General features: G+C 49.2%; 1 protein-coding gene across 1 annotated transcript in view; it reads left to right on the top strand.

The window, feature by feature from the left end:
* The first annotated feature begins 10,864 nt into the window (after positions 1 to 10,864).
* The window catches only part of LOC149341533 (uncharacterized), a 35,975-nt gene continuing 33,951 nt past the window's right edge, over positions 10,865 to 12,888 (top strand). The window contains exon 1 of the mRNA XM_089541986.1: positions 10,865 to 11,221. Within this exon, the coding sequence (XP_089398112.1) occupies positions 11,006 to 11,221 (216 nt within the window). The 5' untranslated portion in view covers positions 10,865 to 11,005. The remainder of the gene's footprint in view (positions 11,222 to 12,888) is intronic.

A 12,888-nucleotide genomic window follows, 5' to 3' on the forward strand; every position in this document is an offset into this window, starting at 1 on the left:
AGAACAGTGTACGTTCGCTTCCGCTTAAAACCGGTAGGAAACATTCGCAGACTGTCGATAGTTCTCCTACTAAATTGTTTTGCTTTTCTCATTAAAGAAATGAAGTTGGAAAACTGTAAGATGTATTTTCAAATTATTTCGTTGTCATCCCTGCCTGTGACACATGCGCACCGGAGAGAATTTACAGGAAAATAAGAAATGAGGTAAAAAATACAAACAAACGGTAATATTACCGGCTTTGTTCTATAAACGCATGCACCTGCGATGAAGACAGGCGACGCGTATACGGATACTGCCAATTGCTACCGCGTTCGAAAACGTTGCCTGGTATTTGAGAAAGAAGATGGCTGAAAAGTACCGCGCGCTGGGGCGTTCGGTCGATCTCGTCCTGATACAACACTAAGGGCGCTTAGAACAAGATCTCGCCCAACAAACCTGCACCGGCACATGCTGTGACATACAGGTGTGGCATATACTCAGCTTCAAGAACTGGAAAGCTCTGGTGCATTCGTGCTCAAGGGCGTCCGACCCACGAAATGAGAAAGCTCACCGACTCGGAGATTACGCGGGTAAGCACATTCCTTCGCCACAGCCAAGTCGTCTTCGCCGGCGTGGTCAACGAAACGTCCTTACGACAACTTCTTACCGTCCCGCGCCTCGCTCTGCGTTCAACAGATTGCTCTGCGGTGAACGCGAAACCGGCTTATACGGGTGAAAGTAGTCTCGACCTTGCAATACGCCGCAACCTTCGACGTGCCTGTCTCAAACATATCGCCCCTTCTCCCTTCGCTTCCAAGGATGTTGAAATTCGTGGCCAGGTCGGCTTTGGTGGTAACCTACGCTATCGCTCCGCCGGTTTTGCGCAACTGGTTGAGGGCTATCGAGTCTCTCACATGCCTTGCTTGCCGCAGTCAGGCGAGAGAGCAGAAAGATTTTGTTCTTGTTTCTTTGTCGTCTATCGATGATAACGGCTTGCGGGCTAAAGGGTGCAGGGGTCGGCGCATGTGCAACCATTGCGACACAAAAAGACGGGTAAGGTGTTGAGCTTGCATAGCGCGTACTCGTCTGCGTGTGATGTGGAAAGGGTGCGCCTTGATTCGACCGCTTCAGCATTGTTAGCCGGGACTTTCGCGTGCCCGTGCGCACCTCGTGAACGGATCGCCTTTCCCGAGAATTTCCTTTTCCCAAACTCCACGAAAGGTCAGGGAGAACGGGTGTGAGGGAGGGAAGTGGAGAGCTGGAGAGTCAGTACCGGGGCAAGGAAAACCCAATTACGTATACGGGACTGCTTTACCAAACGACGGGCTAAGGGCCGCCGACCGTACCACGACCTTCCTTTCAGTCGATTTTGGTTCGATGTTCTTCTATTCGTTTCCCAACCATCCAGAGACCCTTGCGAAGTCGTCTTGACCGCGACGATGGTCAATAAAAATAACCGCAGCGCCAATAATAACGCCCTTAGTGTAGCATGCTCCGATGCACCGGGCCCGATTTTTTCGCTAATCAGTTTCTAGGACTCGTCTCAATTTGCTTTCCTTGTTTTAATTTTTCTTGAGCTTCCGTTTTTTTTTTTTTCGGAGTATTAAAGACGAGGCTTTCCACGTGAATCATCATTGATTCGACAGCAAGGCGTTTAATGTGGAGCCCGAGATAAAAGAAGAAGTAGTCGGCAGTAAATGGATGGCCTTAGAAATTAGAGGCCTTTAGGGGAAAGAAATGCAATTCTGATGAGGTGGGAAGCTAGGAAATAAACGTACTGCAAGTTCAACACATGCAAGCCTTGGGGCTTAACTTGCTTTTGGATTTGGCCCGTCTTTGCTGATCGAAAGTTCCTTAGAGCGCAGAGCCGCGACAGCGCTAACCAGCAGAGTAACCTGGCTGCCGTCGTCTTTCTTTATGCTCGTCATACAATTTTCTAATAATCACGTTAGATTAAAAAAAAAAAGTAACAACTCATTCGCGCGCGTGCCTATGTTTATTAAGGAACACGTGAAACGAAATAACACGGTAAAATCCTCTGTCGAAACGCGTTTTCTGGTTCCGCAGCACACGGCTGTTCATTACTGTACCCACATGAGTACGCGCTTGCTTTTATTCTCTGTCCTTGGCTGGCTGGTAGCAAGGGAACGACTGTTAAGCAAATGGAAGAAGCTGGCAAGCGCCGCTGCCTCTTTGGCTCATTTGAGAGCCCTGAAGCCGTCTCTCAACATTCAGGCGGTGCAAAGGAAATGAAAAGTGGAAATAAAAATACTTTTGAAACACGAACGAGCAACGCTGGCCCTTAGGCATATCAAAATTTACACACATGGGCTTGATCGCTTGCTTTCTTCGATCTATATGGCGCTCTAGTCGAGCAAGAAAAGCAAACAGTCCAGGTCATTTGTGCGTTAGGAAGCAATGAAGAGCTGCCAAGAAAAAAAGAAAACTACTTAAGTGCGAAATGCGAAATAAAGCGCCGGCCCTTAGGCATATTGAAATGTACATGTGCGACTTTATTCGTTTTCCAGGACATAAAGTAACAACAAAAAATGCAATTAAAACTCCTGCAAAAGAAAAAAAAATGATTTTCTTTTACACACGTTTTCGACAATTAGAAGATATGTTTGGGAGAAATGAGGGTTGTGTGCATGGACGAGTTAATTTTGCTCTCGGCTGAATCGGGACAGTGCACTTTTTCTGTCATTGGCGCCCGCGTCAACAGTTTTTTTTCCTCTTCTATTTCACCAGTCGATAACATATACATCTTACATGCAGCATCCAGGTCATGTGTATAGGTTGTGTAGTTCAAGAAAGAAGGCAGTTTAATGCTCTGGCTTCGTGAATTTCGCCTCGCAATAGTATCCGAGGTAAGCTGCGTCACACATGAGACGATCTTCTCGACGAAGTTCGCCCGAGAGAAAACGTCGCGGCGGCGCGATGCCCAGTATTCGTTGCGTAGAAATACACCGAGCGCACTAACGATGGACGGCGCCTCGTATCCCTTGACGCGAAGGCAAAAGTGATCAAGTATCAAATACCGCTGAGCGAAGTAGCCCGTGAAAGCTGTCACGCTGGCCCGTTAAAATTGCAACAGTGTTCAACCCACAACTCTATGCGTAGCACGTGTGCATAGGGCACTGTTAGCATTTGTATGCTTCAAATCATGTAACTCGGAACTCCGGTTCGGCCACGGTTACCAGTTGCACGTTTTTCGTCCACATTTTTCGCTTCAGGGAGCAAACACAGCCGTTTAGATTCCAGATTAGGGCCTGTCGTCTCCCAAACAAAGCGACGTTAGTGCTTGATGAAGCATTTAGTTCCGCGACAATCCCAATTCGGCGTCCAAATCACTGCGTAGCTCGACGGCGTGGCGGCCATGTTGGCGGCAGCCGGGGCAAGCAAATTAGAATAGGGCGTTTTCTGCGCTTCTTCCCGTCTCACCAGACGCCGCGCGTCACTCGTCCATCTGCCGAGTCATTGTGTCCCGGCCTGAAAAGTGCCCATGACGCTTCAAGGCGAGAATGAAAGGTAAAATACCGTAGAAGAAAACATTGAGGGGACACTTCGGAGTGTGACGCGATAACGTCAAAGGGTCCCTATGGTCACTTGGGGTCCCCTGGCGCACCCTTTCGAATATATCGACACGTCACGGTTGTCGTCACGGTTTTATTGCACATCAGCGTTGAAAAATAATTGGCGAGGCTAATTAGCGACGTTAATTAGCCAAATGATCCTGTTCCTGTAATGGAATTAGCCTACTGCGCCTTGTGAGATACTCGCATAAGGCCTCCATTTATTTCACTGTACTAGCGTTCCTCAGTGGTGCACAGGTTTAGCGTGCCCGACTCTCGACCCAAAGGACAGCAGTTCGATTCCGCTTAGCCCCTGTTTTCTTATCAGCACAATCTACTTTTCTGCGTCCCTGCTCTCTCTCGACCAACCAGGATTTTCCAATCACAACGACGCCGGCACTGGGTTTTTCGCCGGACGAGGCCTTTAACGCTGCCGCGTTAAAACCTGGCTCATAAGAGGGCATAGTTTCGCAATGAGATAGCGTAACCCAATCATGCCTCGTGAGATGTCATTTTCGCGATATCTGCGAGTCTTCTGCTGTCGACCATCTTTTCGCAACCGATAGGGTGATCTTACGTTACAAAACGGGCAGGAATATGCGGCCTTTGTCAAAAGGGAATAATTCGGTACGCGTGAGGCAACAGCAGAATTCGAGTTGTGTTGCGTGGCACATGCGTGTTACTCAAGGCTCTCCGAAGCATTGATTGAAATTGTCCGAGTTGGTACATGTTGAGGTTACGCAAGAGTAGCTGGTATATGGGCAGGGACCAGAAAGGGAAATGATCCTGTCCTTGTTTTTTAGTAAATGCAGTTGATAGTTCAGCGTCGTGTCTCGTCTGTCTTTTCTTTTCTCGTCCCTGTCCATGGTTCAGAAGATTTTGGCCATATTTTTATATCCCGAAGCCGTGGAGTGGAATAAGGCGAAGCAACATCAAGAGAACTGGAGTGCCGGTCGTCATCTTGACTGCGCTCACTGCAGGACAAACAAGCGTCGACAGCATAGAGGATACATTACCTTAGATACTATCTTTCGATATGCTTTGTGTATTGGTATCGGTAACGCTTGCCAAAAATTTCAATGCTAAAGTTTTAACGAAGCCAGCTGCGCCTAGAGTTGAGCTTAAAGAAATTGAGGAAGTATGTATAGTCGGGTTCTATTATACATTTTCGTATACAATGCGGTATATAAAATACTCTACAAGTACCAGAAACCGCAGATAAATTTCTTAATTTAGCAAATCATATTACCAGTTTTATTAACTTCGGCGATTTCAGTGGTGTACCGAAGTATCCACGATACAGGATCGAGCATCTGTATCAGAAATCAATTTTGGTTAGGTATCTTGTATTGGTATCGAAAAAAAAAACTATTTTTGAGGGTATCGGTATCGGTATCGAAGATATATTTTCCAAGAATCGTGTCCAGCCCTGAGGTGAAATACTTTTTCCATATTTCTTCACTTAGCCCTCTCCTATGCCAGCTCTGGCCACCGAACATTCTGCATCTCCCTGCTAAGCTTGCCTTCTCTTGGGATGCAGTCCGTTATCCCTTAACGACCATTGGTTAGCTTGCCTTCGCATTACATGCCCTGGCCAAACCCATTCCTAATTCTTGATTTCGACTAGGATATCATTAACGTGGAAGCTAACGAAAAGGGGTCAGCTTAATTTGGTGGTAACGCAGCGAGCTATGAAAAAGAGTATGATACGTGTAACCTTAAGAGACAGGAAGAGGGCAGAGTGAGTCATGGAGTGCCGGCTGTGCTAAATAAACTTAATCGCGAGGCCCACGCTCTAAACGCAAATACCCCTGAATCAGAGCAGAAGGGAAGTAAGCTGTCCTCTAGCACACTCTCTTTTATCAAAGGGAGTACGTTAGAAGACAGTTTACTCTCTTTTCACTCCTTCGTGTTTAGAGCGGTATACAGCCAGCTGTCCACTTCTGTGGAGAAATGCTCATCCACTGCATCGGTGGTGCGCAGATTCAGGACGGCATGGCCGTGCTGTCCCCGCTGGAGGGCGACGACTCGAGTGATCGGCAGCTGCACAAGCTGGTCACGCTGTCGCTGGCCTCGGCGGGCTCCTTCGTGCTCCTGCTGGCGCTCTTCCCGCTGCTGGTGCGCACCACGGGGCGCCGCGCCGAGGAGCCCACGGTCCTCGCGGCGCTCGACGACGACGCCCTGGCCGCCGACGACACGAACTCCTCGTTCGGCAATGGGCTGCGGCGATCGCTCGACCACTCGGCCGCCGGCCCCTGCGACGACTTCTACGGGTGCGGCGCGGATGGCATGCACCGCGGATGGGAGGACGATGAAAGAGGAACCGACCGGATGGCGCTGTCTGGTCGGCTTCGTTCTTGTCGTTCTGCTATCTGCACTGACCATAAAAAAAATACAGATACACATGCGAAACTATAGTTGGCACTACTGCCGAAATGGAGTCTGATCGACTGCTTATAGAATCCCATGTATTCTGACGAGGCAACCTTCTTCGTTGTCTTACTATATTCTCTTCCGAGCTCCCTTGAATCGCTTGGACAGCGTCGATGACATATCCGGCTATGTACCGCCGTCCGTAGAGTGTCTTCTTATAAATAACAGGCACGTATGCAGGATTTTTTTTTTCGGTAGGGGCCCAAGGTAATCTTTCTAGTCGGCAGGGGTCATCATCGTTGTCATCAGCCTGACAACGCCAACTGCAGGGCAAATGCCTCTCCCATGTCTCTCTAGTGTTAACCTTATCCTTTGCCAGTTCCGTCCACCGTGTTCCCGCAAACGTCTTAATCTTATCCGCCCACCGAACTTTCTGCCGCCCCCTGCCACGTTTACCTTCTCTTGGAATCTTATCTTACCTTGCCTACGCATTACGTGCCCTGCCCAAGTCATTTTTTCCTCCTGATTTCGACTAGAATGTCATTAACCCGCGTTTGTTCCCTCACCCACTACGCCTGCTTCGGATCTCAATGGTACAGCTATCATTTTTCTTTCCATAGCTGGCTGCGTTATCCTTAACTTAAGCTGAACCTTTTTCGTTAGCATCCACGTTTCTGCCCGGTAAGATACAAGTGTTGTACACTTTTTTCTTGAGGGCTGGCAGAGGTGGGGTTGGGGATTGACTTGATGTCTTGGAGTGGGGAGGTGAAGGGGAGGTTAGGGACCTCCTTGGATACATGCCTGGTGTGTAATCACTGTTTTAGTCGTCTGCTGCAGTGCGCGGTTCATTTACCGTGCTGTTTGGGGACTGTCTGCAATGTAAACCTTGTTATCGTTTGAACGGCAGTATTTGCTGGCGAATGTAGCGTACGCGGCAGAATTGTCTGACTACACCAGAAGCTTTCGCGATTCGGGGAAACACCCAGCGGATAGAGCGTCTTTTGGGAGCATGTCCAGCTTAACAAATTTATTGCGGCGTTTTAAAAAGGTAGCTTCGAAATGACGTAGCATACTTTGTGACACACTTCTTCAAAGCATTGGCCAACTATTAACAAACTGCCGCCTCAATGCTGTTCACGAACCATCCACGGTGTTGACGAAGATTCGACCAAGTTACGAGCCATGGTCGTATCTTCGTGAACACCTTAAATGGTTGCGAATATGGGGACAAGTTCCGTAGAAAATATTCGATGCCTCAGAAAGGCTGAACGCGATCTGGAGCTGCCCGACACGCGAAGATGCCGGAGAGGGAGTCCTAGAGTCTTTTCTGCCGAAATCCGACCTTCTCTTCACAGAGTATGGTAATCGTCGTCGACAGGCGCCATGTAAATGTCAGGAGCTTCGGTATCAGCGTGTGGTCGTTGTGGACAGTGGCGAGGAGCTGCAAGTTCCTAGAGCAAAAGCCACCCATAGACATGCCAAAGGCCTACTGAATTACAGACCAGCACAGATAGCGGGTTCCCATGGAGCCGCGTGCGGCAACTTTCGTTAGCTTCTTGGCTGTCGAGGGTGCTCGACTGTCCTTCTCCTCTGCTATGATCATCACTGTCTGCTACAGTTTTGTGCCGGACATTTTAGTACATTTACTTCGGCTTTTCTCGGCTCTTTCAAAACCAGCAGTAAAAACCACCATAATGATAGCTTTTTCCACTCCAGGACAAAAAAATGAAGCATCTTCCATCTTGTCCCTTTGTTTTAATCGGTGCCGAATTTTGTAGTATAGATGAATGAATGATGATTACCTGGTTAAATGATAAAAATGTCCTCTGTGAAATAAAATTGTGGAGGAGATCATTAGTCCCAACAGGTATATAGGTAAGCTCCGCCGATAGTGTTTCTACCGTAGGGCGAAAGGGTTGAACTGGGAAATGCCCGCTGGAGAAGAGCTATCTGCGCCGGTCTTGAGTAAGTCTTGGTCAATGCATAAAGGTCGCATTCCACGGCCGGACAATTTCCGGGACGCCACGGCGCCTCTGCCGGAGGAACAAAGCATGCATTTTCATATGCCTTAGGTTGACGAGCGCCATGCCTGTCGTCATACCCAACAAACCTGGACGAAAGCATTTTTGAGCGGGAAACCGTTTATGAGCGAAATTTTTCGATATAATGAAAGATTTGACGATAGCAATCGATATATTCACAGATTACCCGACGGCAGTCTTGCATTTTTCCTTTATTAACGTTATTGCTATCGTCAAAAGCGTTGCCCATTGCCTTCCATATTCCCATAACAATACCTTACAATTTTCCAATTGAAAAAAAAAATTGGCAGAGAATTTTGGACATGGGTGTAGCGCAACGTTTCCGTGGTGGGATAAAACTCAGGATCGAAGCGGTAAATAACGCTCAGAGGAGGCTCTCCGACCAATAGTCTACCCCGTGCTTGTATCACTAGAGCCGGAGGGGCTGGTCTCATTGGCAAAGCATTCGGTTGATAAAAACAGGACGCTGAAGGTACAGCACGTACCAGGCGGCTCTAATAGCGGAAAAAAAGTCGACACAGGAAGGACGTCATGCTGTTTTCAAACAGTGACAGGTCTATGGCACCAGCCTATTGTTATGTCGTCGCGTGCATGTGCCCGTAAAGACTTCTACTCATATACGAGGTTTGTTAAAAAAAGTATCCGACTTCATTTTTTTTTTGCGAACGTCTGATGGATATGAGACAAGCGCGCTTGCATCAGGCGACCTTGAACCTTCATGCGCATTCATGAATTTTTTCCCGCCTGCCGATAGCGTCAGTCGCTGGGAAGCAGCGTTTGAGTGAGGCAGTGTGCAGTGCTCTCGTCGGTTTTTTATTGCAAGGAAAATGGCGGAGTGAAAGGAGCAGCGCTACTGCAACAAATTTTGCCATAAACTTGGCGACAGCCGAGTGGAAACCATTCGAAATATTCAGACGGCTTTCGGTGAAGATGCTATGAGCAGCACACAGTTTAAGCAGTGTTACACTTGTTTTAAATATGGCCGCACATCGGTGGAGAACGAGCCACGCTCCAATCGGCCATCAACATGCCAAAATGACCAGGTCATTGCCGAACTGAACGCTATGGTGATGCGGGACTGTCGCGGGACTATCCGAGAAATTGAGGACGAGGTGGACATGAGCAATTTCTCCGCACATTCCATTATCACCGAAGATTTGGCCATGGAGAGAGTTGCGGCGAAATTCGTGCCGAAGCTGCTCACGGTGGAGCAAAAGCAGCTTCGTGTTGAAGTCTCACAGGACATGCTGGATTCCGCAAACAGTGACCCCGACTTCATCAACATCATAATCACTAGTGACGAGTCTTGGGTGTACAGGTACGACCCGGAAACCAGATCCCAGTCGTCAGAGTGGAAGTATTCCACGTCACCAAGACTTAAGAAGGCCCGCCAATTGCGCAGCAATGTGAAAGTGATGCTGACTGCTTTCTTTGACACCCTCTGTGTGGCAGAACACGAGTACGCACTCTACAGGGTCAAACAATGACCAAAGAGTACTACAGGGATGTCCTCCGTTGCCTACGTGATGCTGTGCGGCGCAAGAACCCGGAGCTGAGGTCAACAGGAAATTGGCGCACCCATCGCGCCAATGCTCCTGCACATTCCTCGCACTCGAATCAGATTTTTTGGTGAAAAACCAGACTCCTGTAGTTCAACAGACTCCTTACTGTCCTGATATGGCCCCTGCGATTTCTGGCTGGTTCCCAAAATCAAAAGGCCATTGAAAGGAGCGCGATTTAAGACAAGGAAGAACATTATGGCTGCAACGACAGCTGAGCTAAACTCCATTCCGAAAAGGGCCTTTTCGGAATACTTCCCACAATGGCAGCACCGCTGGGAGAAGTGTGTGGAGTCCCAAGTAGACTACTTTAAAGATGACTAGGTTTGCAACGCTCCAGTTATGCAAGTTTTTTTTCAACGGCCAAAGGTCGGATACTTTTCTAACAGACCTCGTATAAAATACGTGTTGCAGTTGGGGGAAAAGTTTATGGAGGTTCAACGTCCTAAATGGTTGAAATCAAGAAGAAGAAATGGGCTTGGGCAGGGCATGTAATGCGAAGGCAAGATAACCGCTGGTCCTTAAGGGTAACGGAGTGGATTCCAAGAGAAAGCAAACGTAGCAGGGGACGGCAGAAAGTTAGGTGGGCGGATGAGATTAAGAAGTTTGCGGGGATACAGTGGCGGCAACTGACAAAGGACATGGTTAATTGGAGAGACATGGGAGAGGCCTTTGCCCTGCAGTGGGTGTAGTCAGGCTGATGATGATGAACGTCCTAAAACGACTCAGGCTCTGAGGGACGCCGTAGTGGAGGGTTCCGGACTCGACCACCAGGGTTTCTTTAACGTGGGCTGACATCGCATAGTACACGGGCCTCTAAAATTTCGCCTTCATCGAAATCGACCGAAGTGGCTGGCTTTGAACCCGCGTCTTTGGGGTAAACAACCGAGCACCATAACAGCTGAGCCACAGCGGCGGCTGTTGCTGGGATAGGGGAGGCCTTGATGCGGATTGATGGAGGGCGTCGTGCTCAGTCGCCTTGCACCGGCTGGCCACCTGAGATGCGATGCTAGCAGGCGCAAGGCGGTTGGTCACGACGTCGTGACAATAGGCCGGCGCCGTTGGTTAAAAGGTTTCCTTCGAGCTTTGTTTTATACGATATACGAGTACTCGCCAAGTCGCAGGAACCACGTTCTCTAATTAGTGCAGTCCTACGTGACGCCTCGGATGCGTGCTTGGCTCCTGTTCCAGTATCTGACATGTATGCAGACCTCGGCAACGCACTCGCGCGTGCTCGCATCTTCGGCCACGCGGCTCCCCCGACAGACGCAAAGGCGTGGAAGCGCGGATTTCACATGCAGAAGTTACTTAACCCAGCCACTTTGGAACGGTAGGCAAAACGGTCCCTGCCCGCAGGTTTGTGTGCGGCCGCTGGGCCCGCACCTTCCCTCAGCTGGCTCACCAGTTTCACCTGTTGGACAACCGTATCCGGGTGGCGGCGCTGAGGCGTGTGGTGGCGCTGGACACCGACGCGGTCAACATGACGGCGCCGGAGAAGGTGGGGCGCGCGCTGGCCATCTGCCTCGGCGAGCACGAGTCCGAGCACGACCACAGCAGCGTGGTGGCGCAGCTGTTGCACACGATGGGCGTCGACTGGCCGGCGCTCAAGGCGGTCGCCAGCCGGACGCGCACCTTCAACTTCCTGCAGCTCTTCCTCGCTCTGTCGCTGAACATGGGTCTGCCCCTCTTCTTCCACGTGCGTATACACGCGCTTCCATAGCCAGAGTGTGTCGCTGTCCACTGAAGATAGAGTAAATTGATGCGACGATGAGTGTAAGGTTAAACTGTTCCTGGCACCATCCTCGAACAAGAGCAACGAAGTAAGGACACACTGAAGAAAGAGCAGTCGAACCATCGTCACAGCATGTTTTGTAGGCTCAGTAGTGATACTTAATTCGTTAGAACTATGCCCGGAAGTTGTTGAAGGTGCTATGTTGATTGGTCTTCTCAAGTGACGGGGCTAAGACTGTTCATGTCCATGAGCGTTTTTTCATTGTCTAGTATATACCAAGTGTATGGCTTCACGTGTATATCTAAGCCACTTTGCGCAGTTTAACTTTACAAGACACAGGTCAGCAGATCATGGAGACAACAGTTCGCTTTTTTTTTGGGGGGGGGGGGGGGGGGGGGGGGAAACAGGAGGTTCCGCTCTGCTTGTTTTTTTATTGACAGATTACATCTGGCAGTATACTCATCGTACAAAACTGCGCTGAGACAGACCATATAGACTTATCTGCGCATTTTTCTTTTGGTGAAAAAAGAAAAATTCGCAGCATGGTTACGAGTTTGCAGCATGAATGACCCTGCGTTAGCTGGCTTGTGGTCGCGAAGTGAAGAAAATATATTAGTTGATTTATTTGAGTGGATGCTATAATATAGAAAAAAATATAAAATTCTAATGATACGCTAGTGACTAGCGCATCTGCTCCGTTCTTGGAAAACTGTACCGAAGGTACAGTTTTACTTAAGGGTGCCAGGCTCCTCTGTTTCTATTGGAGACGCATTTTTACCAGCTGTGTTTCGGGAGGTGCCTTTTCATCGGTGGGCTGTGAGGACGGCCCCCTGCCGGTCACTCTCGCCGGGCCATGGCATTTCAGCGACAATCATCCGAGTTCATCTTAATCGTCTTAAGTCATCAGTGGCCGTGTTCATCGCCTTCCATTGCAAATCGGAATTTTTCAATTGCCTGTTTCCTTCGTTTAGAAACGTCCCCGCGTGTCAGAGCCTGCCGCCGATGACGTGGCACAACGCACACGTGATCCGGTGGCGCGATCTGGTGGATCAGTCGTGACGAAGTGCGTCATGCTCACGTGCAATCAACTAGCCGCGCATGCATTCCTCCTTTTGCTTGTTGGCTCTAGCCTTGAACAGACTCCGGCGCCGGCATTTTGCGGTATGGTCCTCCTTCTGCTAACACAGTAAAAAGAAGAGGTTCCTTGCATGCGTTTAAGTCCCCGCCTTGTATAGGGAACCTGCGCTGAAGTTTACCGTGTCGATTGAAGCGCCGTAACACACAGCATAACGATAGAAGCAGCAGTTTTTGGTGCACTCGTAGCGCTTTTTCACGCCACCTTCAAGCGCTTATTGGCGTGAGCTACCTCGCTTTGTCAAAGCCACACGTGCCATGCGTCAGCTATCTGGGCTACGCCGAGGAAAGCTAGGCAGTGAATGCTATCATCCAAACGCCGGCCTCTAATCGTTCAGAATGTGCTGTCGCGTTTGTGGCGACCGAAGTGGCTAACGGCAGCAGTTTTTAGTCGCCAAATGGAACAATTGCACTGCCACATGGGTAGCACAGGTTTCCTATTAACGTGGCATTTTCAAAATAATTTGTACACAACTGATTTGAGAGGCGGAGGTAGT

Source organism: Amblyomma mixtum, chromosome 5 (genome assembly GCF_055824585.1).
Source record: "Amblyomma mixtum isolate Tamu chromosome 5, ASM5582458v1, whole genome shotgun sequence".
Classification (NCBI taxonomy): domain Eukaryota; kingdom Metazoa; phylum Arthropoda; class Arachnida; order Ixodida; family Ixodidae; genus Amblyomma; species Amblyomma mixtum.